Genomic DNA, 27,995 nt, shown 5'->3' on the forward strand with positions numbered 1-27,995 from the left:
CTGGGGTCTGGGCGGCGCCCGGCGCGACGGGGCCCTGATCTCGGCTGGGGTCTGGGCGGCGCCCGGCGCGACGGGGCCCCGATCTCGGCTGGGCTCCACCCATGAAGCTCAAACCCACGTCATTATCACTAGCCACAAACTCTGCGTGTAACGTTTCAGCTCCAAGCAAAAATGCACCAAGAGCCGGGAGCAGCAGCTAAATTAGAACCAGGCCCGAGAGCCGGTCACCAGCCGCTGCGAATTAACTCCTGCCAGGCTGCCTTCTCCTGCCTCGCGGCAGCCCACAGGACCCAGGGGGAGCCCCCGGAGAGGGGCAGCGCAACGGGCAGGGCCTGGCTTTTAGTTCTGGGTCTGTGCAGCGCCTGGCACGGGGTGGGGGCTGGGCGCTACCGTAATACACCTAATAAACGCCACTTACTGTGCTGATGGAGGGTGTAAATGGGCCCCTCAATCCCCACAGATTCCCCTGGAATATTACCTGGCACAGACCCCCACCGAGATCAGAGCCCCGGTGGCCCGGGGGCTGCCCAGACCCCGACCGAGACCAGAGCCCCGGTGGCCCGGGGGCTGCCCAGACCCCGACCAAGACCAGGGCCCCATGGGTGCTGCCCAGACCCCAACCGAGACCAGGGCCCCGTCGGGCCGGGCGCTGCCCAGACCCCAACCGAGACCAGGGCTCTGTCAGGCCGGGCGCTGCCCAGACCCTAACCGAGATCAGGGCCCCGTCGCGCCACCCAGACCCTCAGGAAGACGTGGCCGTTACCGGTTCGCCCAGTTTGCCCAAATCCCCTTTGCCTGGAGCTCGGAAGCAGCCGAGCCTGAGGCCCAGCCCTTGGCGCTCTGGGCTCCTGGTTGTGCAGCTCCCCGGCGGGCCGCAGCCAGGCTCTGGTTCTGCTCCTGGCAGAGGAATGAGCTCAGTGGTTTGAGCATTGGCCTGCTAAACCCAGGGTTGTGAGTTCAATCCTTGAGGGGGCCATTTAGGGATCTGGGGCAAAAATTGGGGATTGGTCCTGCTTTGAGCAGGGGGTTGGACTAGATGACCTCCTGAGGTCCCTTCCTACCCTGATCTTCTATCCCACCAGTGCTTCGCACGCCGGATCGGGCCCCGCTCACACTGGTCGCTGCCCCTTTTAGCTGGGGAGGGGTGTGTCCCGGGCAGGGGGGCGGGACCGAAGGCAGCCCCAGGGCGCTGGGCTGGCTGGTCACTTTCAGAGCTCTGGAGTCTCTGCCTGGGAGACTGGGAAACTGACAGCGGAGGGAAAAACGGTACCAGACCCTGCAAAATCCCCCCGGATCCTCCTCTGCCCCCTTGGCGTGGGGCCCCCGAGGGGCGCACCTGGGCCCCAGGAAGGCTGGAGACCCAGAGAACCCGCCCGTTCCTCCCAAGGAGCCCGACTAATTTGGTGCCAACCTGGGGGGCTCTTTGCAGGCACGGCGTCGAGGGGGAAGGTGGGGAACTGGAGGGAGCCGGCATCTCCTTTGGGGCCTGCGGAGACCAGGTCCCGTCCGTCCCGTCCCCGGAGTTTAGCTGAGGTCACTTCACCCGCTTCTTTCTCGGCCCCTGTTCAAACCCCAGATTCTGACCCCGCGCGGTCCCGCAGTCCCGATGCCCCCGGCCCCCCGAACCGCCGGTTCCCGTTAAACCGAGACCTTTCTTCTCGCTTCGCCAGGTCGGGACGGGGCGAGGAGAGTCCGACGTGGGGACGGGGTTTCTCCCAAGGTAAGCGAGCGACGATCCCCGGCCTCCTGCTTCGCTCGGGTTCGCGTTCTTCGCCAGGCGACTTTCCAGCCGGATTCCCCAGCCCCTCATTGGGCAGGACCAGGAGAGGAGCCCGGAGAGTAGGGAAATCTAACTGCACCCCAGGGGCGTCGATCGGGCTGTCCGTGGTCCATTTGAAACACAGCGAGGGCCCAAAGGCGGCCTCAGAAGTCCCCAACTCCCGACCAATCGGCTCTGGAAGAGGCTGGAGTATTTTGCTGGGCCCCTTTTTCTCCCGGGGTCCCTGCCCTCCAGCCCGGCAAGGGGGAGCTGTGGGCCGGGGACGGCTCCGCTCGGAGGCAATCGGATATATTTTGGAAGGGCACGGTTCTGGGCTGGACTGTGCCGGGGGGAGGGGAGCTCTGGTCAGTCTCCCAGCTCCAGATGTTTGTCATTAGACTCTAGCGGCTTTACCCCTTGTTTTCCACTTGTGTGTGGGCGGGCTGGGGGCTGGGGTGGCCAGTGGCTGGGCCAGCTGGGCAGGGGCTTGCAGAGTGGCTCCCTGGCCTTGGGGAAGGGAAATGCGGGGAGCGACCCAGTTCTGGGGGCTGAGATCGGAGTGGGATGGGGACTCCCAGGGGAAGCGCCTTGTCTTTGGCCCCCTGGGCCTGCAGTTTGATTCCCAGTTGGGGTTCCGGAGTCAGGTCCCTGGGCCTGGCCTGGCCCCCCATGATAGACGCTTTGAGCCGCAGCCCTGGGTCAGGCATCTTGGCTTCTCCCTACACATCTGGGTGCCAGGTGAGGGTGCCGGGTGGTGCGGGGGGTGAAATCACTCCAAGGGATATGGGGCGGCCCGCAGGCCGTTGGGGAGAGGGCGGACGGCGTCGTGCTTCTGGCACATGGCCCAGGGCTGGGAGATGGGGGTCAAATCCCCAGCTCTGCCAGCGACTTGCTGTGGGGCCCTGGGCTGCTCACTTAGCCTCTCTGGGGGTAACGTGGGGGCCATGACCCCTTGACTGGGAGATCCCAGGGGCAGGGACTGGATCTTATTATGAGTCTGGGCAGCGCCCGGCACAACAGGGCCCTGATCTCAGTCGGTGTCTCGGTAGCCCCCGGCGCGATGGGGCCCTGATCTCGGCCAGGGTCTGGGCAGCGCCCGGCACAACAGGGCCCTGATCTCAGCTGGGGTCTGGGCAGCGCCCGGCACGATGGGGCCCTGATCTCAGTCGGTGTCTCGGTAGCCCCCGGCGCGACGGGGCCCTGATCTCAGCCAGGGTCTGGGCAGCGCCCGGCACGATGGGGCCCTGATCTCAGCCAGGGTCTGGGTAGCCCCCGGCGCGACGGGGCCCTGATCTCAGCTGGGGTCTGGGGGGCGCCCGGCGCGACGGGGCCCTGATCTCGGCTGGGGTCTGGGCGGCGCCCGGCGTGACGGGGCCCTGACCTCGGCTGGGGTCTGGGCGGCGCCCGGCGTGACGGGGCCCTGATCTCGGCCAGGGTCTGGGCGGCGCCGGGCGTGATGGGGCCCTGGTCTCGGGTGGGGTCTGGGCAGCGCCCGGCGTGACGGGGCCCTGGTCTCGGCTGGGGTCTGGGCGGCGCCCGGCGCGACGGGGCCCTGGTCTTGGCTGGGGTCTGGGCGGCGCCCGGCGCGACGGGGCCCTGATCTCGGCTGGGGTCTGGGCGGCGCCCGGCGCGACGGGGCCCTGATCTCGGCCGGGGTCTGGGCGGCGCCGGGCGTGATGGGGCCCTGGTCTCGGCTGGGGTCTGGGCAGCGCCCGGCGCGACGGGGCCCTGATCTCAGCCGGGGTCTGGGCAGCACCCGGTGCGACGGGGCCCTGATCTCGGCCAGGGTCTGGGTAGCCCCCGGCGCGACGGGGCCCTGATCTCAGCCAGGGTCTGGGCAGCGCCCAGCACGATGGGGCCCTGATCTCGGTCAGGGTCTGGGCAGTGCCCGGCACAACAGGGCCCTGATCTTGGCCGGGGTCTGGGCCACGCCTGGCACAACAAGGGGTCACAACCTCAGCCGGATCTCTGGGCACTAAGTATCGAGTAAGCAGTATCTCATTTCTCCTCCAGTCGCTGGAGGCCAGATCCCCCCCGGACTCACCCGCCAGGTGGAAATGCCCCTGGTTTAACAGGCTCCCACACTGGCGGGAGGTTATAACACGGGAGGTTTACCAGCTACGCTGCAGGAAGTTCGGGGCCCTGGCGGGCCTGGTGCTGCAGACACAGAGGGGCAGAGCCTAGAGCTCCCAGGCTAAGATCCCGGTTGTGCACGTGCAAAAGCGGTTGCAGAATCAGGGCCGTAAATCACAAGGGCCCGTTTCCTGCAACCCCACATGCAGACAGGTAGCTGCCTCTCGTGGGGAACGCGGCAGCCGTGGGGAACGGGAAGCGATGGAGAATCCCAGCTTTAAGGGGGTGGAATTTAGGGGGAGGGGCCAGTAATAAGTTTAGGGGGTGAAGGTCGGGATCGGGTGGCGTTTCGTTTCGGTGGGTGGCCGGGGCCCTGACGGGCCATGTCCCCACCCCGGCAGGCAGGCTGGGTGCGGCGGCCGTGGGGGAGGTAACGGTGGGACAGTGCCAAGGAGCAGCTGAGAGGTGTGATGTCAGAAGGGAAGGATCAGAACCGGGATTAGCCGATTAGGGCCGATTAGCAATTAACCCCTCCGTGGCCACCTCTAAGAGCTGCTGGGGGAAAATCCTCACGCAGCCATGGCTGGGATCGGGGACCCCCCCATTGTGTGTCTCCCCAAATTCAGGGCCCCCATCGTGACAGCTGCAGCCCAGACCCCAGCCGAGATCAGGGCCCCATTGTGTGTCCCCCCCCAGTCAAATGTGGGGCCCCCATCGTGCTGGGCGCTGGGACATGTACTATGAGAGCTCACATGGAGGAAACTGAGGCACGGAGCGGGGGAAGGGACTCAGCCAGGGGATCAGAGGCAGACATGGAACCCAGGTGTCCGGGCTCCCAATCCAGTGCCGCAGCACCTCGGGGGCGGCCACCTGGCCCCGACATCTGCTGCTTTCAGCTTCTGCACAGGCTCCTTGCCAGGAAGCCTGGGGGGGCCAGGCAGGGTGCAGGGCCGGAGGCTGGGCCCCGATCCCTCCCCGCCCCAAGCAGGACAACGGGGCAGGAGACGCCCCCCCTCTCCCCCCCAGGACATTCTTGACGGTGGCTCAAAAACAGCTCAAGCGGAAGGAATTTCTGTGCCCAACAGGGGTGCTGCCCCCCAGGCCCCCCATTCTCAGCTCTGGGCAGAGAGGGGCCGCGGGTAGCTGGGCCCAGTCGTGCTGGGAGACAAACTCGAGACGGTTGGGGGCTGGACTTGGCCCATGGGAAGGGGGGGATGGGGGATGGGGCAGCAGCAGTGGGCGGGGAGGCTCGGACTGGGGGGGGCTTGGATTGCAAGGGGGGGTCGTAGGGCTGTGGGCAGGGGAGGAGGGATGGGGCAGAGGGTGGGGGGGTCCTGGCCTGCAGGGAGGATCGGGGGGATCCGACCCACATCAGCCAGTCTCTGTCTCCCCACATCGTAGCTTGAGGAGACCCAGCCTGATTTCCCCCCCTCCCCCAGGCACTGCCCTGGGCCATGCGGGCTGCTTGGCCCAGGCCTGTCTGGGTCGGGGGTGGCTGCCACACTTGGGGCTGGCTGGGTTTGGGGTGAGTGTGTGGGGTGGGGCTGCTCTGGGCGGAGGGATGGGCCTGTTCCCAGGGGCCACGGGAATTGTGGGATCCCCCTGGCACACGCCATCCCCCAGATCAGCTCCCCCGATATCCCTCCTGCCCCCACACTGTCCCCCACCACCCAGTCCAGCCCCATGGGCCCAGCTAGCCAGGCTCCCCCTGTTCCTTGCCGCTCCAGTCTGGATCCCTGGACCCAGCCACTCCTGTCCAATCTCCAGCGCCTGACACCCCAGAGGCCCCTGCCCCCTGCATTAGTGGCATGTCCTTCCTGACCCCCTGCGGCTGCCGAAGCCCTGAAGCCTGCAGCTGTTTTTCCCCCTTTGCAGCCTCTCTGCTCCCTCCAGTCTCGGCACTAGGGCCAGGAACAGAATCGGGGGGGGTTGGGCTAAGTCCTGCCTTCTTGTGGGGGGGGCTCTGTGCCATTTGGGGAGAGTGGAAAGGGTCCCCCAACGTCCCCCCTATTCCAGAATCTGCCCCACAACCTGCAAGCCCATTTAACGCACTGCAGCCCCTCTCTCCCACCCCCTGGTCTGTGCCAGAAGGGGAGGATTCGCACGGATGCCCCCATTTTGGGGGCCCCGTCTCCCAAGGTGCAGCCCTCCCCACGGCTCCCCCCAGTCCCTGCGCACTGGCCGGACCCCGTTGGGGGGGGAGGGGGCTGGGGGGCTCCCGAGGCTGAATGGCTCCGTTGTGCGAGTGAGGCGCGGGCGGCGGGGGAAGGTCAGACAATCGCTGCTTTCATGCCAGGCCCAGGCGGAAGTAGGAAAAGTCCCTAAGGGGGCCCAGGCGGGGCCTGTGGCTGGGGGGGGCTCAGAGCAGGAGGATGGGGAGCTTTGGGGGTGGGATTCCAGCTGGGATGGGGGTGGGGGCTTGATTTATTTCCTGCAGCTCCCCCCTGGGGCAGAGACAGGGGCAGGAGGTCCAAAATCTGTGGGGCTGTAGCATGGACCATCTGGAGGTCCTGCCCTCCTCCCATGCCAGTCCCTCACCCGGCCTCTGAGCCCATCCCCACGGCCGCAGAAGGGGAACAGGACACCGGGCCTTTCCCCTCTGACCCACCCCAGGCTGGGGGAGGCAGGAGGCAGGGCCCGGGGCCCGGCTGGGATACCCTGGCCTTGGCCCATGGGGTTGGTTTTGGGGCATCCTGTCCATGTCTTTGCCACAGGGCCGGCTCTGAGGGTGGTGTCCGAGGCCCAGACGCCCCGGGGATGGGCACCCTGGAGGGGTCACTGCTCTCAGCGCCGTCCCAGGGCCCAGTGCACCATGGGTGGGACCAGAGCGGCCTCGCCAGGGGCTGCCCTAGAACGGGGGCACTGATCCGCGGCTGTGTCTGCGCCCGGAGCTCCTGCTAGGCGGGTGCCCCCCCGGCCGTGGCCCCGCACTCTTTTGGGGCATTTGCACTTGCTGCGGGGGGCCGGCGGGGGTCGGAGCTGGGCAGGTCCTGCAGTCAGTGGGAGCCAGGTGGGATCAAGGCCGCTGTGGCTCAGACCAGAGCTGGACGCAGGCGTCTGAGAAAACCCAGTCCGGTGCCTCGGCCAGGAGCAAGCCCGGGTTTCTGCTTCCCCCCCCCCCCGCACCCCCTGAGCCTGGGCCCAGCCGACCCACTCCACCCCGGCACCAGCCTGGCCCCAGCACCCTCCTTCCCAGCCGGGATCCCTGTATAACCAGCCCCGGGGCCCCACCCCAGAGGTAGCTGCATCTCAGCGGTGGGGGCAGGGTCCCTGTACAACCAGCCCCCGCTCCCCTCCCCTGCGTACAGCTCTGGGCGTGAAACCCGAGCCCCGGCCGGACCCATGCGAGCCAGGCCCAGACTAATTGGTTCCATGTGCTCCCAGGGCTGGGGGGGGGGGGCGGACCTGCCTTAAAGGGGCCGTGCTGAGGTCTGGGGTGGGGGAGAGTGTCCCTTCTGTGATCCTCCCCCTCCAAGCTGCAGCCTGGCAGCCTGGCCCTGTAGAGACCGGTCCGTATGGGGCACCCGTGTGGAGAGCACTTGGACACAGGGCCCCGGGGTGTGATCTGGGGGCCCAGAACCCCCTCCCAGGCCTGAATCTAGAACCCAGACATCCTGACTCCCAGTCTCCTGGCACATGCACCAAGGCTGGGGGGTGACAGTCCCTGGGTGGTGGACAGGGGGAGGCCCAGGCCGGGGTCCCTCTAACTCTATTGGATCCCCCCCAATTCCCTGGTGCCCTGGGGGTTCCCGACACCCTGAGCCGCAGGATTAGCAGGGCCTGAGCTGGGCTGGAGGGGCGGCGGGCCGGGGAGGGGTCCATGGAAACCACAGACACAGGGACACACCCAGGCAGCGTGGCCCCCACCCCTCGGGCGTGTCCCGGAGCCAGAGCCCTGCAGCTCCCGGCTGCAAAACAAGCAGGAATGTGGCAGCTTTGCCCCGGCCTCCTGGCCTTCTATAGGCAAAGCCACATGTGGGGGCTGCGGGGTGGGAGTGAGGGGCCAGGGGGAGCCCAGGGCTGGGGTTTCAGGGGGCTGTGGGTCAGGATTGAGGGGCACCAGCAGGGCTGGGCTAGCAGGGGGCTGCGGGGCGGGAGTGAGGGGCCAGGGGGAGCCCAGGGCTGGGGTTTCAGGGGGCTGTGGGTCGGGATTGAGGGGCACCGGCAGGGCTGGGCTAGCAGGGGCCTGTGGGGCGGGAGTGAGGGGCCAGGGGGGAGCCCAGGGCTGGGGTTTCAGGGGGCTGAGTCTGGATTGAGGGGTGCTGGCATTGCTGGGTGCAGTGCCCCCCCGCCCCCAGCGCTCCCAGCAGGGATCCCAGGCCGGTGCCGGGGGGCGAGGGGTTTCCATTGCCTGGCCTATGCTGTCTGGCACCGGGGCAGGGCTGGTGCAGCAAATTCCCTGCAGCCTGTGCCCCCCCCCAGGTCAGTCAGCCGCCCCCCAGCCAGCCCCACTCTGGCTCCTTCAACCCAGGAAAGCCCCATGGCGGCCACTCCCTGCTGCGGGGGGCGCTCTCCTCTCCTCCATGGGCCACTGCCGGGAACAGGGTGGGGCTCAGTGTCGGGAGAGAGCGCCCCCTGCTGCCCCACCCCCCCCTGCGGCACAGAGCCCCCTAGGGCTGCACTGGGGCACTGGCCAGCCCAGGCTGCCAGGGGATCGCCTGCCTGCCGCGTCCCGCCCCAGAGGTGGCTGCATTTGGGGCAGGAGCCAGGTCTCTCGCTGGCCGAGGTGGCGGTGGGGCCCAGGGCAGAGCCAGGAGCTGGCAGGGATCCCATGGTGCCAGCTGTGGTCAGGAGCAATGGATGTTCCAGCGTGGGGGAGCCGGGGCCCCGGGAACCGGCCAAATCCCTCCCCAGCCAGGGGCTGCTCTGAGCCCGGTTCCCCCAGGGCCGACCGCGCCCCGTCGGGTGCTCTCTGAGCCAGACCCCGGCTGGGACGCTTGGCTCCCCGGGGTGGATGCCCCGGAGCAGCTCCTCTCCCAGGTCCAGCTCACCACCAGCTCCAGCCAGCGCCGGCGGGGCCTCCGGGGTGACTCACGGGAAGCGAAGGACAAGGGGGTGTCTCCTGGGGATGGGGTCAGGGAGCGGCTCGTCCAGCCGGCAACTCGCGGCCCTCGCCGGCTCCTTTCCCTCTCCCCGGCCTCGTCCGCGGTCTCTGTGTGTCCCTCTCCCTCCCGTTCGCTTCGGCGGCGCTTTCGGGTTGCCCTGCCCTCTTCTCTCTATGTCCTTTCCCTTCCCTCCACATGTCCCACCTCCAGGGGACCCATCTACTGGTCTGGGCGGCGCCGGGCGCGACGGGGCCCTGGTCTCGGCTGGGATCTGGGCGGCACCCGGCCCAGCGGGGCCCTGGTCTCGGCTGGGGTCTGGGCGGCGCCGGGCGCGACGGGGCCCTGGTCTCGGCTGGGATCTGGGCGGCGCCCGGCGCGACGGGGCCCTGGTCTCGGCTGGGGTCTGGGCGGCGCCGGGCGCGACGGGGCCCTGGTCTCGGCTGGGATCTGGGCGGCACCCGGCCCAGCGGGGCCCTGGTCTCGGCTGGGGTCTGGGCGGCGCCGGGCGCGACGGGGCCCTGGTCTCGGCTGGGATCTGGGCGGCGCCCGGCGCGACGGGGCCCTGGTCTCGGCTGGGGTCTGGGCAGCGCCGGGCATGACGGGGCCCTGGTCTCGGCTGGGATCTGGGCGGCACCCGGCCCAGCGGGGCCCTGGTCTCGGCTGGGGTCTGGGCGGCGCCGGGCGCGACGGGGCCCTGGTCTCGGCTGGGATCTGGGCGGCGCCCGGCGCGACGGGGCCCTGGTCTCGGCTGGGGTCTGGGCGGCGCCGGGCGCGACGGGGCCCTGGTCTCGGCTGGGATCTGGGCGGCACCCGGCCCAGCGGGGCCCTGGTCTCGGCTGGGGTCTGGGCGGCGCCGGGCGCGACGGGGCCCTGGTCTCGGCTGGGATCTGGGCGGCGCCCGGCGCGACGGGGCCCTGGTCTCGGCTGGGGTCTGGGCGGCGCCGGGCATGACGGGGCCCTGGTCTCGGCTGGGATCTGGGCGGCGCCCGGCCCAACGGGGCCCTGGTCTCGGCTGGGGTCTGGGCAGCGCCGGGCGTGACGGGGCCCTGGTCTCGGCTGGGATCTGGGCGGCGCCCGGCGCGACGGGGCCCTGATCTCAGCTGCGGTCTGGGCGGCGCCCACCACGACGGGGCCCTGATCTCGGCTGGGGTCTGGGCAGCGCTGGGCGTGACGGGGCCCTGGTCTCGGCTGGGGTCTGGGCGGCGCCCGGCGCGACGGGGCCCTGGTCTCGGCTGGGGTCTGGGCAGCGCCGGGCGTGACGGGGCCCTGGTCTCGGCTGGGATCTGGGCGGCGCCTGGCCCAACGGGGCCCTGGTCTCGGCTGGGGTCTGGGCAGCGCCGGGCGTGACGGGGCCCTGTACGACGGGGCTCTGATCTCGGCTGGGGTCTGGGCGGCGCCCACCACGACGGGGCCCTGATCTCGGCTGGGGTCTGGGCAGCGCCGGGCGTGACGGGGCCCTGGTCTCGGCTGGGGTCTGGGCAGTGCCTCAATCTCACTGTTTCTTAATACGAATTCTTTTGGGGTCCAGGGGGAGATGGAACAATTGAGCGTGAGTCCAGCATTGGCGGGGCGTTTCCCCCACATCCTACAGCTCCCAGACGCTGCCAGGAGGGGGACCCACCCCTGCCCCACCCCATGGGGTGGGGCAGGGGGAGGCTGAGCCGCGTCCGGCCTGTGGTGGGAGGCTCAGGAGCGAAGCTAAATTTCCTCCATGCACAGACTGGCAGCTTGCTGGGGGGGGCGGGGGGAAGAGCACGCCGGGGGGTCTCTCCGGGGAGTCGGGGTCCAGTGGTTAGAGCAGGGGGGCTGGGAGCCAGGACGCCTGGGTTCTCTCCCCAGCTCTGGGAGGGGAGTGGGGTCCAGTGGTTAGAGCTTGGGGGCGGGGGCTGGGAGCCAGGACTCCTGGGTTCTCCTCCGTTCAGTGACTGACACTTGGTGCCTTTTGCTCCGCAGGGCAGCGACCGTCGCTGGGCAGGTGGGGACGGCTCGGGGGGCGACGTGCCCGGGGGCAGCATGGTGCTGGCATCCCGTCTCCCCCGGCACAGGCAGAGTGATCGGGAGGCACCGCTGGCTGGGGTGAGAGTGGGTCGCCGGCCGCGGGGGGCGGGGGGGGCGGAGCATACCACCCCCCAGGACCAGAGGGGTCGAAGGGTCCCTGGTTGTGCAATGAAGGGCTCACAGGTGACTGCCCAGGGAGGGGGCACCCGGCCGCGCTGCCCGACGGGCCAGGGACCCACCTGCTTAGCCCCAATGTAGCCCGCTGAGACTGGGGCCGGGCAGCTCCCCTTGGCGGGGCAGGAGTTGGGGGGCAGGGGGTGCGAGGGAGCCTTTGGGGGACCCGTGGCTGGAGCAGGGGCTCCCGGGGGATGGGCAGTTAGATGCAGCACACGACACAGCCAGGTCCGCTTCGTTTCGCCCCACGCAGCCCCCCTGAGGGCCCCTCCAGAGGAGGCTGCAGTGGCAGCCCCATGGGTGGGCAGGGGGGTCCCCAGCTTTGCTAAGGGCTGACGAGGGGGAAGGGGCGCCCCGCTCTGGGCTGGGCAGGGGGTGACACTCACAGGGGGGCGCGTAGGAGGAGGGCTGCCCCAGGAGGAAGGACCCTGCGTGGGGCGGGAGGGGGGGCTGCTGTGCCTCAGTGGTTCCCAGAGCAAGGCCCATGGCTGCCTCCCTGCCCGGCACCCAGGGCCCTGCTCTGCGCCCTAGGGGGGGAGCCGGGCCCCTGAGGGTAAAGCCACCCCCCCACCCTGCTGGCCACCGGGGCCTGGGCTCAGACCTGCCACGCTTGGTGCACAATGGGGCACACACAGGCCTGAGCTGGGGAAATCCCTGAGTACCCCCCCCGGGGCCGGATGGGAGCCGGCGCCCCCAAGGGGAAGGGCCTCTTCTTGCTTTTGCCTCATTGCCCCCGTGCCCCTGGCTGGGGGGGGCTGCAGGCGGGGGTCAGCGGGGGGGCTGAGCCTGGCCCGGCGGCAGGAAATTCTCACGTAGCCGCCTGCAAAACTGTTTATTTTTAGAGCAAATCACTGCCATATACGGAAAGGACCCGGGCTGCGGGGGCCCTTCCCCCCCTCCCCGTGCGCCCCCCGCTGCCCCTCCCCCTCTCCTGCCCCTCCCCCACTCCTCCCCTGCTCCCCCACTGCCCATCCCCCCCTCCACTCTCTCCTGCTCCCTGTGCTCCCCTCCCCGCCCATCCCCCCTCCTTGTGCTCCCCTCCCCTGCCCATCCCCCCACCTCCGCCTCTCCCTGTGCTCCCTTCCCTGCCCATCCCCCCTCCCCCTCCCCTTGTGCTCCCCTCCCCTGCCCATCCCCCCACCTCCCCCTCTCCCTGTGCTCCCTTCCCCGCCCATCCCCCCTCCCCCTCTCCTTGTGCTCCCCTCCCCTCCCCTGCCCATCCCCCCTCCCCCTCTCCCTGTGCTCCCCTCCCCTGCCCATCCCCTGCTCTCCCCCCACTGCCCATCCGCTCCATCCCCAACTCCCGTGCTCCCCCCTCGCCTGCTGCGGTCCCCCCCTCCCCCTTCCCCTCCCCATCTCCCCCCACCTCTCTATGCCCTTCCCCTTCACTGCCCTATCTGCTCCCCTAGCCCCTGCCCCTCCCCGCTCCCCCCCTTCCCTTCTGCCCTCTCCCCGGCTCACACAGACCCTCCCCCCCACCTGCCTCCCATTTCTCCAGCTTCCTGCCCCGCCCCCCAGCTGGGTCAGCAGCCCCAGGTCGTTTCTCAAATCAGCCACCAAAGGGGCTGGAGCCCAGCTTCGGGCTGGGCAGGAGATTTGGGTTTCCATTTCTCCCCTTGAGGGGCACCCGCAGGGCTGGGGGGGCAGGGCTCTGGTGAAATGGGCAGAGGGCCTGATCTTGCTCTGCCTCCCCCCACTGCCCCCCCACCACCCCGGCCTTGGCAGCTCCCCGGCCCCAGACGCTGCTTCCTGGGTCTGTGCCTCAAAAGCTCCCTCCCCTGCCCCCCCCCCCACTTCTATTTTTAAACCATTTGTTTTATTTTCCATCTGATGCTTTAGCTACGGAGCCACCCCCTCCCCCAGCAACATCCGTCCTGTTCAGCCCGGCCGGGGTCGTGCCCCCCAACGGGGTCCCCGGCACTGGGGAGTCGGGGGCTGGGGGGGTCACTGGGTCCTGCAGGTGGGCATTGAGCGGGGGCCCGGGGGGACCAGCATGGCTGGGCCCCGCTCTTCCGCTGGGGGAGCGGGGTCCGGGTGGCCCCCACAGCTGCTGGGCCCGAGTCCCTCCTATCCCCATGGACTAGGGCCTGGGGGGGGCAGGGACGGGCCCTCGGTGCGTGGGGGGCAGCGTCTGGCACAACGGGGGCCTGGGCCGTGGCTGGGGCTCCCGGGCGCCGTCATGACACGAAAACGTCCCGATGCCCCCGGGTCCCCTCTCCTGGCAGAGCCCAGCGCCTGGAAACTGACCAGAAGGGGGGGGCTGACCGATCCAGCACCCAGCTCGCAACCCAGCCGCCCCCCCCCGACCCCCACTGGCGCTTAACCTGCTGTAGGTGGGACAATCTCTCCTCTGGTGCCCAGCTGATCTCTGTCAACCGCACGCTTCCCGCCCTCCCCTCCGGGTACCTCCCCCCCCTTGTGACCAGATCTCAGCCCCTTGCGGCCTGGGCACCGGCTGCACCGTGAACCCCGGCATCCTGCGAGTGATGCCACCCTGGTCACTATGGCAGCCTCGGGGGCGGGGGGGGGATTGTTCCTTGGCTATGAACTATTTTCCCTTCTGCTTGATTTTGTTGCTTCCTAATTGGCTGACTGGGTGGTGGGGGGTTGCAAAGGGGAAACACTGGATGCCGTAGATCGGATGGTGCCCCCCCCCCCACGGGCTGAGCAGGGGGCTTGGGGCCCAGTTATCCCCCCGCCCCCCAGCGCCATTCCCAGAGCACCAGGGCAGCGGAGCCCTCTGCCCCTAAGGCCGACATCGCAGGGAGGGGGCGCAAAGGCCCCATCGACCCAGCGGGACATGGAAAAATCAATGGGCACCAGCCACGTGCCGATGTGGGTCGGGCTGTGCCGTGAACAGCCCCGGTCCAGCAATGCCATTGGTGTGTTTCCCCTGCTGGCGAGGGAGGGGGCACGTGTGCATGCTGTCTGGGTCTCTCACCGTGTCCGTGTGTCCATCTCGCCCCCCGAGCCCGGCGGCCGCTTGCATCCCGGCTCGGGGCTTTGCCGAGGTGCGTGGGGCAATGCGGGTGAATGCAGGCCTGTGGGCAGGCGGCTGGGGGCGGCGGGTGCACCCCAAGATTAACACAGCGTCAGAGCCCCGTGCTCTGGGGTTGGCACCACCAGCCCCCCCCTTGGCATCGCGTCTGTAGGGATCACGCAGGACTCTTGGGTTCTCTCCCCAGCGCTGGGAGGGGAGTGGGGTCCGGGAGAGCCGGGGTGCTGGGAGCCAGGACTCCTGGGTTCTCTCCCCAACTCTGGGAAAGGAGCCCTGTCTCCCAGCCACCACCTCCTCCCAGAGCCACGCTCCTGTCCTGCCGCCAGGCGTCGATGTGCCCGGCAGAGGGATCCAGTCCCCTGCCAGGGAGGCCAGACCAACCCCAGGGGGGTGCTTTCCCCCTCCCAGCGAGACGCTGTCTTGGCCCAGTTCCCAGCCCCCTCCCCTGCCCAGCATCAGACTTCCCAGAGGCCTGGCACCGGGAATGACCCTGCCAAGAGCTCCGCTTGGCCGGGGGGCTGGAAAGTCCCTGTGGCTCCCTGGCCCCTGTCACTGGTTCTCTGCGCCTGGCTCCTTGGCAGAAATGCCCTTGGCGTGACGGTGCCAGGGGGCCGGAGCCCCAGCGGGCCTCCGCTGCGGCTGACGGAGCAACACCAGCTCACCCCAGCTGAGCAGCCTGGCCAAGCAGCTCACGTTAATGCCTGGCTGGGGAATGGGGTCCAGTGGTTAGAGCGGGTGGGGGTTGGAGCCAGGACTCCTGGGTTCTCTCCCTGGTTCTGGGAGGGGAGTGGGGTCTGATGGGGGGTCAGAGCAGGACTCCCCCCAACAGGTCCCGGGCTCCACACTGGGTGGGGGACCCTGCTCCGGGCTCCAGGCGTGGATGGAGTGGGGAAGAGACCCCCTGCAGTCGGAGGGGCTCTTGGGGGAGGGAGTGGGAGAGAGGGGGGACGCTGTGGGTCAGTGGGAGGCCATGTCCCCGCCCCGTGACTGGCTGAGCAGGCTGGGGAGGGGACACCCCGTAGGACCCCCCAGCGAGCGGATGGGGGAGGGCGGGATCCATGCTGCTGGCTCAGGGCCCAGCCTGGCGGGGCCAGGAAACCAGACACAGCAGATGGGAAAGTGCTGGGGGGGTCTGGGCGCTGGGTCACTGGGAGGGCGAGAGCCAGGGGCGGGGCGGGGCGGGCGGTATGGGGCCCGGAGAGTCAGGCTTTAAGCAAACTGGGATCGTGGTGGAGGGGAGCGGGGCTGGGAGCCAGGACTCCTGGGTTCTCTCCCCGGCTCTGGGAGGGGAGGGGGGCTGGTGGGTTAGAACAGGGGGGCTGGGAGCCAGGACGCCTGGGTTCTCTCCCCAGCCCTGGGAGGAAAGTGGGCGTGTAGCGGTTTGAGGCAGGACTCCTGGGCCAGCCAGTCCCCTCGAGGCTGGGGGGGCCTGGAGCTAGATGGGCCCCCTGGTCGGTCTCCTCCCCCGGCCGTGTTCCCAGCCACGTCACTGCCTCTTGTTGCAGGTCGTGGGGCTGCGTCTTCCCGCTTGCTAAGGGCTCCCCGGATTTCGGTGACGGGCTGAGGCGGGGACCCGGGCCAGGATGGCGCAGGTGCTGCACATGGAGACCGGTTTCCCAGGTGAGTGTTGTGCTCAGGGCACAGGGAGTGCAAAGACCTCTGGGCCCGCTTTGCAGAGCTCAGGTGTGAAACCAGGAGTCCGGGCCAACGTCTGCCCCCAATGCGGCTTCAGTCGAACCCAAGAGCCTCGCTTCCTGTCCAGTGCAGCGGTGCTGTGGGGTGTTAGTCAGCTGCTGTGCCCCACCCCAGAGGTGGCTGCACTCTACCCATGAGACAAGGAAGCTGCCTGGACACCTATAGATGGTAAATTGGTTTTCTAAGGACCTTTGGGTTCCTCCAGGGTGCAAGGCGCTGAATAAATCCAAATCCCAGGGGCCTAACGGTGTTCCTGGTTTCTGTTCCCAGCTCGGGGAGGGGAGTGGGGTCTAGTGGTTAATGTGTGTGTGGGGAGGGGGGCTGGGAGCCAGGACTCCTGGCCTCTATCCCCAGCTCTGGGAGGGGAGGGGGCTGGGTGCCAGGACTCCTGGGTTCTATCCCCAGCTAGGGGAAGGGGAGTGGGTTAGTGAGGCAGGGGCTGGGTGCCAGGACGCTGGGGGTCTAGTTACTGATGCACTTGGGGGTAACGTTCTCGTGGCTCAGTTTTTCTCTCTCTGCAAACAGGGATGGGGGCGGGGCGGGGGAGTCAGCTAACGCCTGTGCACCCCCACTGACCCCTGCCCTCCCCCGGCTTGCAGGGAAGCCCACCCCCACCTCCCCCGCCGCCTTCGGGGCCCAGGAGCCGCAGCTGCCCTACTCGGTGGAGACGCCGTACGGCTACCGCCTCGACCTGGACTTCCTGAAGTACGTGGACGACATCGAGAAAGGCAACACCATCCGGCGGGTCCCGGTTCACCGGCGGCCCCGCCACAGCTCCCTGCCCCGCGGCGCCGGCTCCTGGTGGACTTCTACCGAGTCCCTGTGCTCCAACGCCAGCCTGGACAGCCGCCACTCCTCCTACTCCTACTGCGCCCCCGGCTTCTACCCCCCGGGCGGGACGGGCGCCTTCAACGCCCGCGTGGAGAAGACCCTGCTGGACGCCCGCAAGAAGCTGGAGGACCAGGCGGGGGGCCTGGGGAGCCTGCACAGCAGCGTCTCGGGCTCCTCCAGCTCCCTGCTGGGCGGGCAGCCCCCCGGCGCGCCGGCCGGGTTCACCCCGCTGGGCTCGGGGCTGTCCACGCCCGTGTGCCCCAGCCCCGGGCACCTGCAGCATGTGCGGGAGCAGATGGCCGGGGCCCTGCAGAAGCTGCGGCAGCTGGAGGAGCAGGTGAAGGTGATCCCGGTGCTGCAGGTGAAGGTCTCGGTGCTGCAGGAGGAGAAGCGGCAGCTCAGCGTCCAGCTGAAGAGCCAGAAGTTCCTGGGCCACCCGGGTGGGTTTGGGAAGGGCAAAGCCAGGGGCGAGCTCTACATCGAGATCCCGGAGGAGGGCAGGGGCGGGGAGGGGGCCACCTCCCCGCTGCGGGGGAGCCGGAGGCTGGATTCGGGGGGCTCGGCCCCCCTGAGCCCCCCGCCGGCGGCAGAGCGGAAGGAGGTGAGGTCAGTGGGGGTGGGGACGGCGGAGCCGGGGGACCGGCGGAGCGTGGGGGTGGGGGTGAGCGAGCACGAGCTGGTGCCAGAGGGGCAGCGTCAGGCCGCGCTCGCCCTGTCGGCCAAGGTCGCCGTGCTGGAGAAGCAGCTGCAGAAGGCCCTCCGGGAGCTGCAGGGGGCCCAGCAGAAGCTGGCGCAGCCGGGCACGGCCGGGCAGGAGGGACGCCCCGGCTGGCAGCAGCAGGAGGTGCCCGTCAAGGCGGACACGGTCAAGGTGATCCAGGTGCAGCGGGAGCCGGAGATCGCCGCCAGCAAGGCCACGGGCATGGCCCACCGGCCGCAGCGGGCACAGAGCCTGGAGACCAAGGAGCCCTACGCTAGCCTGCGGGCCCTGACCCGGGGGGAGCCGGGGACGCCGCCCCAGGCCGTGGTGGTGGAGACGGCCTTCCCCATCCACGCCGCCGCACCCCACGCCGCCCCCATCCACGGCGTTAAGAAGATCAGCATCGTGGCCGAGCCCCGCGGGGAGGAGACGGGCCCGGGCGGTGGAGCCTCACCAGGTAGGGCCCAGCGCAGGCATCTGTGGGGGGGTGGGAGGGCTCCCTGTGTCCTTCCTCAGGGGCTCCCCAGCCCCTGGTCAGTGCTGGGGTGGGGATTATTGGGGGGCAGAGCTAAATGGGAAAGGCCCCGTGTCCCATTCCCCACCCCCCTGAGCCGGCCCCTCCCCCCGTCCCCCCACCTATCCAATGCAGTGCCCCCCAGGGAAAGGCTGCATGTTCTGGTGAGATCTGCACTCGTCCAACCAGCCCGACCTAAACTGGTTTGAAAGCCCAGCTATGGGGCACGTCTACACGGCGCAGCGAGGTGCGGTCTAACTGGCCGCAGCTCTGGCGAGTGAGCGGTGGGTAGGAGTCGAACACAAGTTAGCAGATCAAGGTCATAAGGGCGTCTGGAGTTTAATGTGACCTCCAAATTCCTCTTGATTAGGCTCGTTACTCAAGTTAAGGGTAAGAAGACAGCTGGGTTTTGCAGGGAACAAGGGGCCCTGAGTTCATACCTTGTATTACAACAAGGTCCATCGATTAGAACCAGGCTCGGAAGGGTCAGATTTTTCTCAGGGACTGCCGATGTCATGGCACGGACCCAGCCGAAAGATCTCGCCCACGGCAGTCAGCGAAGGGCACAGGCGGGCGAAGCCAGCGAGCCGCTGCTTGAGACTCCGTCGGCGTTCGACTTCAGGCTGCTCCCCCGGGCTTCTTGGACCTGTGCCCCAGGCGGTTTGGGTTGGACCGGTTGCAGCGTGTTCCCTTTTGGACGCTCGGCGGCTGCAGTAAAAAACAATTCCTGCCTGCCCCTCCGTAATATCCCACCAGCGGGGAAACTGCAAAGCAGTGCTTGGACCCCGTCAGCCAGCGCAACTGGGGAAACCGAAACTGATAAAAATAGAGAAAAGATGCTTAAAAATAAACTTTGCCGGCCATCAAAATGAGTCCAAAATAAACCCGCTGGCTGCCGAGCCTTGCACGGCCAGCTGGGCCGCAGTGAGCGTGGGCTCCAGTCTCCTGGGGAACTCGGGCCCTGGGACTTCGGGCATTAGAGGGAGATCTCGCCAGAACCCAGCCCGTGTTGAGTTTAAAATGTCCAGCGTCCGTCCCCGTTGGAACCAGAGCAGAATCCGGTGCCGACGGCTCCTGCAATAACAGCGGTGGCCGTCCCCAGTCTCCTGCCTGCCCGAAATCGCGGGGGGCCACCGCTGGCCATCCCCCTCCTGCCTGAAATCGCGGGGGGCCACCGTTGGCCATCCCCCGTCTCCCGCCAGCCCAAAATCGCGGGGGAAGGGGCACCGCTGGCCGTCCCCCGTCTCCCGCCTGTCCGAAATCGCAGGGGGTTGTTTGGAGAGGATGGTTGGGGCCAGCTGCTTAGAGCAGATGAGAGAGACTTTAAGCAGCCTCCTCCCTGGGGAGATCAAAGGGGGCTGGGAATCCAGGAGCCTGGCGAGCTCTGGTTCTTTTCGGTCCTTTCCCGGCGGCTGGATGGATAAACGTACTTGCCCCCCAGTCCCGTTGCCCGTGCCTCTGGGGTGGCTCCAGGCTTGTTTCCTGGGGCCCCAGCTCTCTCCACAAATGTCCAGCCTGTCCTTGGGGGAGGGGGTCTGAGCCTCTTTAGCTCCTTCCCCTCTCCCTGTCTTGCCCAGACCCCGTGTCACTTCCAGCAGCCTTGGGGCTGCTCTACCTCATGCATGGCCGAGCAGAGAATACCCATAATATGCTCTGGCCTTGCCCCTGACCCATCCCCCTACACCAGGGAGCAGCGACCTCAGAGGGGCACTTCCACCCCGGGGGCGGGGTGAGCATCACTGAGAATCGGGCCCCTTCTTGTTGACTGAGGGGTCTCTGGTCTCACAAGTGGAGTTGGGGGGGGATGGATGTGGGGGGCAGCTGGCCTAAACCTAAGAGCTGGAAGGGGAGATGGGGGCTGGCTGGGGGGAAGACCTGGGATGGAGCTGTGGGGTGGGGCAGGGAAAGGGTTGTGCAGGGCTGGGAAATCACACAAGACAGTGAGTGCAACGCAGGACACCTGGGTCCCTTCCCAGCCCTAGCCGGGGCTTGTAGCTTCATGGCTAGAGGTCCTGGGAGCCCGGACTCCTGGTTCCCCTTCCTGGCTAGAGGTCCTGGGAGCCCAGACCCCTGGGTGCCCCTCCTGCCTAGAGGTCCTGGGAGCCCGGACCCCTGGGTCCCCCTCCTGCCCAGGGGCTCTGGACTGCTGGAGCTGAGGCCGGAGCATGAGATTCGATTAGCGTCCTTGTTAGTCCACCATTACCATGAGCCGGGCTCATTGCATCACCCAGTGTCGTCCCCCCAGATTGCCCCACCTGCCGGGGGGTGCAGGGGGCTAGAGGGTGGAACGGGACCTGCTGGGAAGGCACTGGGCCCATGGATGCAAGGATTGCTGCTAAGGGGGGGGCGGGGGGTCTCTGATCCTATCTCCCAACCAACCCCCACCCGAACCTCTTAGAGCCCCTCCCCCACACTCCACCATCCCCCTGCCCGCTGGGCACCTGTCACAGCCTTGCCGGGCCAGGCCCAGCCGGCATCTGAGCATCTCCCCTCCCCTGTCAGCCAGCCCAGGGTCAGTGGTGCCACCTGGGCATGGGTCTGTGTCTCTAACTCTGCCCCCCTTCGCCCCCCCCCAGAGCCCCCCGGAGCCCCCCAGAAGCCAGAGGCTGCAGTCGCCCCGGACCTTGTCCCAGCTCAGCCAGCTGCACCGTGTCCAAGCAAGGCAGAGGACCCAGGTGAGGGGCACGGTGGGCCAGGAGCTTCAGGAGCGGCCAAGGGGCTTCAGGGGTGGGGGGCTCGGGCCGATCTCTGATCCTGGCCTCTCTGCTTGTCTCCCTGCAGCCCCGGCTCAGGGGGGCGTCAGAACCGGCACGAAGCGGCAAGAGGAGGCCCCGGAGATGGCAAGCAAGAAAACTCTCCAGTTTGTGGGCGTCAACGGCGGGTAAGGAGAACTGCAGAGCAGGAGGAGAGGGGGCTGGTGGCCAGGACTCCTGGGTTCGCTTCCTGTTTCAGGAAATGGGGGTCTAGTGGTTAGAGCGGGGTGGGCGGGGGCTGGGTGTTAGGACTCCTGGGTTCTATTTGCCAGCTGTGGAGGGGAGTGCGGGTCTAGCGGTTAGAGCAGGGGGGCTGGGAGCCAGGATTCCTGGGTTCGGGGAGGGGCGCGAGACCTGGTGCTGCCCTGCCAGCTCTGACCCCACTCCCCACCTCAGGTACGAGTCCACTTCCTCAGGCTCCAGCACGGCCGAGAACTCCTCTGACAACGAGAGCACGGAGAGCGAGTACCATGAGGCCAGCGAGGGGCCCCCGGCGGGGCAGGTGCTGGCCCCCCAGAGAGTCCCGGCAGAGGGCAACACGGCGACGGCAGGGGAACCCCCCAGCACGGCACAAGGAAGCACCACTGGGTAACTGTACAGGGGTCTGCGCCCTCGTGCAAGGGGAGTGGGGTTGGGGGTTAGACCAGGGAGCCAGGACTCCTGGGTTCTCTCCCAGCTCTGGGAGGGGAATGTTGTGCCAGGGATTTGTCTGGATCCTAGCTGGGCTAACGCCTTCAGCACCTGCTTGGGCTCTGCCCCCACCCAGCTGGGGCTAACCTGGGCCCAGGCTGGGCTCTCGGGGCTGCAGCCGGAGCCGGGATCATGCCCTGAGCAGCTGGCTCCTTGGCTTCCGTCTGTCCTGAACCATGCCTGGGGAGGGCAGCTCTCCCCTCCGGCCGCCTTGCCCTGGCCCTGCTGCCCGTTAGGCCCAACATAACCCTTGGATGCCGCTTTCAGGGACCAGCCCCCTTTGCAGGACTCACTAGAGTCCCTGGCTCGTCCTCTCATCCCCCCCAAGATTCAGGAAAACCCCCCCCAATGGGTTAGACCCCACTAGCCCCCTGCTCCCACCTCTCGTTGCAGGACAGGACTCAGCCCGGAGTTGTTAGCGGCCTGTGAAACCCTGCAGAAGTACCTGGAGAGCCCAGACCTGCTCATGGACAAGGAGATGGTACGGAGAGATAAGGGGCCCGTGCGCGGGTCTAGAACCTGGGACCTCAGGGTACGACAGCCCAGGCTGCTTCTGCCGGAGCTACAGGATCTACAGCACCTGCTGTTCACAGAGTGGCCACTGTGTGTGTGGTGGGGGGGGACAGCGAACTATCCTGGTGCAGGTTGTGGGTGGAGGCAGGACTCCCGGGTTCTCGCTGCTTTCTCCTGGCAGAGGGCTTTCCTCAGCGAGCCCAGAACACACCTCGCCAGCCTGGGGCAGCGAGACACGGCCCAGCTTCCTGCCCGGCAGGTGGTTTAATGGACGTGGAGGAACAGACAAGAATAATCCCTAGAGCTCAGGTCCCTTTGAAAAGCAGGTCACAGAATCGTCATCTAAGAAACCGAGGCACTGGGAGGGGATGTGACCTGCCCCAGCTCATCCAGCGGGCCTAGGGCAGAGCTGGGAGGAGATCCCCGGGCTCCTGAGGGCCAGGGCAGTGCGCTACCCTTGAGGCCACGCTGCCTCCCTTCACACTGCCGTCTTGGCTAGCTGCAGGGAGCACCCCGAGAAGGGCCAGGGGTTATACAACGTGAAGCCCGGCCAAAGAGCCTGCAGAGGGGCTCAAACAACCGGGAAATTCCCCGGCAGGATTCTGCCAGCGAAGCAGAGCAGCGCCGGGAGGTGAAAGTGACGTGGCCTTAAAGTGAAATGCGGCACCTCGTTCATGTCAGCTGAGAGAAACAGGGTGGGGGGATTGAAACAGAGCAAAAGCGGGTGCCAGGCAAAGATTTGCTCTTGTTAATTCTTTGTACTAGGGTTAGAGGGTAATGACCCCAGCCAAAATCAGGGCCCCATCATGCTGGGTGCTGCACAGCCCCTGGCTGAGACTGGGGGGGTCTAGTGGTCAGAGCAGGGGATCTGGGAGCCAGGAGTGACAGGTTCAGTCACAGAGACCCCCTTGGGACTGTCACCTGATGTGCTGAGACTTCTGAGCCCGTTTTCCCTGCCAGCTTGGGACTCCAGAACCCTGCCTTGTCGAGCCAGACATGCCAGCCTGCTGCAACCCAGACCCAGGGTCTGAACCAGGCCCCCAAAGCTGCAGACGTAACTGAAAACAGCTCAGCAAGTGCTCCTGTCTCCAGCACCCAGACACCCAGCTCCCAGTGGGATCCAAACCTCAAATAAATCCGTTTTACTCTGTATAAAGCTTATACAGGGTAAACTCATAAACTGTCCAACCTCTATAACACTGATGGCACAGCTCTTTGCTCCCCCAGGTATTAATCACTTACTCTGGGTTAATTAATAAACAAAAGTGATTTTATTAAGTATAAAAAGTAGGATTTAAGTGGTTCCAAGTAATAACAAACAGAACAAAGTGAGTTACCAAGCAAAATAAAACAAAACACACAAGTCTAAGCCTGATACATTAAGAAACTGAATACAGGTAAATCTCACCCCTAGAGATGTTCCAATAAGCTTCCTTCACAGACTAGACTCCTTCCTAGTCTGGGCCCAATCCTTTCCCCTGGTACAGACCTTGTTAGTTCCCGTTCATGTGGTAACTAGGGGATTTCTCATGACTGCAGCCCCCTTTGTTCTGTTCCACCCCCTTTTATAGCTTTGGCACAAGGTGGGACTCTTTTGTCTCTCTGGGTCCCCACCCCTTCTTCTAAATGGAAAAGCACCAGGTTTAAGATGGATTCCAGTACCAGGTGACATGGTCACATGTCCTGTGAGACCCCTCAAGCCTTCATTCTTCCAGGCCTGACTCACAGGAAGGCTTGCAAGTAAACAGAGCCATCTACAGTCAATTGTCCTGGTTAATGGGAGCCATCAAGATTCCAAACCACCATTAATGGCCCACGCTTTGCATAATTACAATAGGACTTCAGAGTTATTTTTCATATTTCTAGTTTCAGATGCAAGAACGGTACATTCATACAAATAGGATGACTACACTCAGTGGATTATAAGCTTTGTAATGATACCTTACACAAGACCTTTTGCTTAAAGCATATTCCAGGTACATTATATTTACACTCATAAGCATATTTCCATAAACATATGGAGTGCAACATCACACCAGGACTCCTGGGTTCTGTCCCAGCTCCGGGAGGGGAGTGGGGGCTGGTGGCTAGAGCCTCCAAAAGCTCGCGGGCGACACCCCTCTCCCCGTCTCCCCCCAGAAGGCCGCCTACACCCTGGTGCTGCAGGACTGGCTGCAGCTGTCATGCCACAGGGAGGCTGCCCCTGAGGCCGTTGGGGGGCGCCTGGCCGCGTACCGCGACCTCTCACCCCGGCTGCTGGAGTTCATCCTCAACATGGCGGACGGGAACGGGAACACGGCCCTGCACTACACCGTCTCGCACTCCAACTTCCCCGTGGTCCAGCGCCTCCTGGAGACCGGTGAGGGGCCACAGAGGGGAGAGTGGGGGCTAGTGGTTAGAGCAGGGGGGGGTGTGGAGAGCCCAGACTCCTGGGTTCTATTCCAGCACTGGGATGGGGGTGGGGGCTAGTGGTTAACAGAGCAGGGCAGGGTGGGGGGGGGTCTTCCCTCTACTGACTCTGTTTCCCTCCCCAGGCCTGTGCAACGTGGACAAGCAGAACAAAGCGGGCTACACGGCCATCATGCTGACGGCACTGGCCGCCACCCGCTCCGACAAGGACATGGCCACCATCCAGCAGCTGCTGCAGCTGGGCAACGTCAACGCCAAGGCCAGCCAGGTGTGGGCGGGGGCAGGCCAGGAGCACGGGGGCGCGGGGGACTGGCCAGGGCCGGGGGGGGAAACTGGCTGGAAGCGTGGGGGGCTGGGGGCTGGCTGGGGAGTGGGGCTGGCCAGGAGTGCAGGGGGCTGGGGACTGGCCGGGGGGGCGGGGGTTGGATGAACTAACCTGGGTTCAACCCCTTCCACCCCACCTGGCCCACGCCTCACCCCACGCCCTTCCCTACGGACTCCTCCCTCACCCCCCCAGCTCGCTCTCCCCCCCCACCCACTGACACCCCCCACCCCTCCTGTCTCCTGTGGACTCCTCCCCCTATAGATTTCTCCTGAGATTCACCCCCCCCGTCCTCCCTCCCCCATCAATCTCTCCCCTCGCCCTGAGTTTCCTCCTTCCCACCTGCCCCCATGGATCAATCCCACAAGCTCTGCCTGACCCCGGGCTCCCCGCAGGCAGGGCAGACGGCCCTGATGCTGGCCGTGAGCCACGGGCGCCAGGACATGGTGGGGGCTCTGCTGGCCTGCGCGGCCGACGTGAACCTGCAGGACGCCGACGGCTCGACGGCCCTGATGTGCGCCTGCGAGCACGGCCACGCCGAGATCGCCCGCCTGCTGCTGGCCACGCCCGCCTGCCACGTGGGCCTGGCCGACCACGTGAGTGCCCAGCCCAGGGACTTTGTCAGCATCCCCGGCCTGGTAGCTTAAAGGGGGGCCCTCGAGGTGCGGACGGGGGGAGACCCAGCTTTGCAGATACTCCGAGGGGTGTGGGGGGAGCTTATGCAAATGTAGTGATGTCCTGATTTGCATATTGGCCTGTGCGTCACCCACTGCGGAACCATTCCCCCACGGGGTGGGTGCTAGCTGCTTTGGGGCAGCCAGAGGGGCCAGGAGCATCGGGGGGGGGCAGCTGCGGAGACGGGACAGGTCACCCCAAGCAGGCGCCCCTGACCCCGTCCCCCCCGGCAGGACGGCAGCACGGCCCTGTCCATCGCGCTGGAGGCCGGGCAGAACGACATCGCCGCCATGCTCTATGCCCACATGAACTTCGCCAAGCCGCCTTCCCCGGTGAGTGATGGGTGTGCCCCCCACCCCCGCATGGCCCCCCTGGGTGCAGACAGAGCCCGGCCCGGGGCGTGTAACACGCACCCCCGCACACTGATACAAATGGAGCAGGGCCATGCCAAGGGGCATGTCCAGCTTTCCCAGGCTTGGGCCCTGTTTTTCGGTGTCTCCTGCCGGCTCCCCCAGCCCCTAGTGGCTCTAGCTGGGGGGAGCCGTGGGGCAGCGCGGCCCCGAAAGAGGGAGCTCTGGCTGCCGGGCGTCTGGGAGCCCCGAGGATGGGGCAGCGAGCGAGCCAGGCAGAGCTGGGGGCCAGCAGCCCCTCGGCACGCAGCAGGAGCGGGGTGGGGCAGCTCAGTGCCCAGAGCCCCTCTGGGAGACGGAGCCTGCAGGGGCTGGTGTCCTCTCCCAAGGGTGGGATGGGGGGACAGTGTCTTGGGTAAGGGGGAGGCCTGGGCGTGTCTCACACACAAAGACACCTGCAGATGCAGACCGAGCCGGGTGGGCTGCTTCTGGAGTGGTCGGCACGGCTTAGAGCCAGCTGGCCCCCGGGTCTGGGCCGTTATCCCCGGCTCTGAGAGAGGTTCCCTGAGCACGGCTGAGTGGACGACCTGGGCTGGGACTCAGCAGCCCTGGGTTCGAATTCTGGCTCTGTTGTGCATGAGCAGTGGCGTGTCCTGTGCTCGCTCCATGCCTCAGTTTCCCCAGCTGTTAAATGGGGACAGGGAGCGGGCGGACGGGGCCAAGGCCGGGTCGACACTGAAGCCAAAATGTTCTTTCCAGGGGACCCCAAAGCAGCCAAAAGCCGAGACCGCAGCAGCCGTCCTGCCCACCGAGGCTCAGTAGCGGAGGAGGGACCTGCCGTGTTTCTCCCCCCTCTTGCTGGCAGCAGGGGACAGCGTTTCCGCCCAGGCAGCCCCGAAGACAGCGATCGAGATGTGGGGGGAGGAAGGGGGCGGGTCTCGAGGGAATGCCGTCCACCCCAAGCACTGAAACTTACGAAGGCCTGTCCCTCCTGCGGTCCGAGCCGAGCCACTGGAGCCCCTGTGCCAGCCGGAGCCGGGGGGCGGCTGCTGCTGGCTGGGGGGAGTTGGGATGGATGTTGGGGGGCAGCAAGGACATGAGACAAAGGAAGCCGGAGACAAGCTCGGTGGTGGAAATCGGGCAGCTGTGTTTTCTACGTCTCCGCTGGATTTGGTCCCACAGGGAAGGACCCGCGACTGTGGGCCCTGCCACAGCTGGTTTGATAGGCTCCACTCCAGCAGCAGCTGCATCGCCCTGGCCTGCTTCTGGCAGACACGGGATTCCCGTCCAGGGGCCATTCCTACACGCCATGGAAATTCACGCGAGCCGGGAGCTCCCCTCCCCTGTCCCCCCATTGGACTGTAGCTGGAGACGGGGGGCTCTTTGGTGCATTGTGGGTACTCCGTCCATCTTCAGGGGACAGACCCAGACTCCTCCTGTGCGCGTGACCTTGGGCAAGTCACATTCTGTCGCTCTGTGCCTCAGTTTCCCGTCTGGATTGTTTTCCCCACTTAAAAAAGCTTGCTCTACTCAGTGTTATTTCTGTGATGGAAGCAGCTGGGGCTCTGTTTCTAGAATCGATTTTAAAGGGAGCAGGTTTTTAAAAAAAACCTTCCTAAAAATTCCAGCCTGGTAAATACCCACACAACTCATAGGGTGTTAACTGTCTGGGAGGTTGCATGGATTAATTACCCTACCTGGCCAGTAGGGGGCAGCACCTCCTCTCTCTCTATACCTACCTAGCTCTCTATATAAAAAGAACAGGAGTCCTTGTGGCACCTCAGAGACTAACCCATTTATCTGAGCATGAGCTTTCGTGGGCTACAGCTCACTGCATCGGACGCATTCAGTGGAAAATACAGTGGGGAGATTTATATCCACAGAGAACATGAACCAATGGGTGTCACCATACACACTGTAACCAGAGTGATCACTTAAGGCGAGCCATTCCCAGCAGGAGAGCAGGGGGGGACCTTTTGTAGAGATGATCAAGGTGGGCCATTGCCAGCAGTTGACAAGAACGTGTGAGGAAGTGCGTGGGGGGGGGGAAGAAGGGGGAATAAACAAGGGGAAATAGTTTTACTTTGTGTAATGACCACTCCCGGTCTCTATTCAAGCCTAAGTTAATGGTGTCCAGTTTGCAAATTAAATCCAATTCAGCAGTCTCTGGTTGGAGTCTGTTTTTGAAGTTTTGTTGTTGAAGAATTGCCTCTTTTAGGTCTGAAATCGAGTGTCCAGGGAGGTTGACGTGTTCTCCGACTGGTTTTTGAATGTTAAAATTCTTGACATCTGATTTGTGTCCGTTTATTCTTTTACGTAGAGACTGTCCGGTCTGGCCAACGTACATGGCAGAGGGGCATTGCTGGCACAGGATGGCATAGATCACCCATTTTTTCATGTTCTTTGTGCATATCAAATCTCCCCCCTGTATTTTCCACGGTATGCATCCGATGAAGTGAGCTGTAGCCCATGAAAGCTTCTGCTCAAATAAATGGG

General features: G+C 66.1%; 1 protein-coding gene across 1 annotated transcript; it reads left to right on the top strand.

The window, feature by feature from the left end:
• Window positions 1-1,216: 1,216 nt before the first annotated feature.
• On the top strand, window positions 1,217-27,938 carry KANK2 (KN motif and ankyrin repeat domains 2). The gene is made up of 15 exons (XM_073318755.1): window positions 1,217-1,720; window positions 10,831-10,953; window positions 15,553-15,667; window positions 16,342-17,065; window positions 17,137-17,152; window positions 17,205-17,730; window positions 20,364-20,462; window positions 20,569-20,668; window positions 20,937-21,128; window positions 21,624-21,711; window positions 23,883-24,102; window positions 24,278-24,420; window positions 24,870-25,070; window positions 25,383-25,481; window positions 26,259-27,938. The coding sequence occupies exons 3-15, from the start codon at window positions 15,631-15,633 to the stop codon at window positions 26,319-26,321; spliced, it is 2,508 nt and encodes an 835-aa protein (XP_073174856.1). The 5' UTR covers window positions 1,217-1,720; window positions 10,831-10,953; window positions 15,553-15,630; the 3' UTR covers window positions 26,322-27,938.
• Window positions 27,939-27,995: the final 57 nt, after the last annotated feature.

This window comes from Lepidochelys kempii, chromosome 20, assembly GCF_965140265.1.
Source record: "Lepidochelys kempii isolate rLepKem1 chromosome 20, rLepKem1.hap2, whole genome shotgun sequence".
Classification (NCBI taxonomy): Eukaryota; Metazoa; Chordata; order Testudines; family Cheloniidae; genus Lepidochelys; species Lepidochelys kempii.

What these genes read in the sequence shown, in the direction of transcription:
- KANK2 (XM_073318755.1), top strand. Translation starts at nt 15,631, where the DNA reads ATGGCGCAGGTGCTGCACATGGAGACCGGTTTCCCAG. An exon ending in GGGCGGTGGAGCCTCACCAG is followed by an intron (nt 17,731 to 20,363) that starts GTAGGGCCCAGC and finishes GCCCCCCCCCAG; the next exon opens with AGCCCCCCGGAGCCCCCCAG. An exon ending in GCACAAGGAAGCACCACTGG is followed by an intron (nt 21,129 to 21,623) that starts GTAACTGTACAG and finishes CTCTCGTTGCAG; the next exon opens with GACAGGACTCAGCCCGGAGT.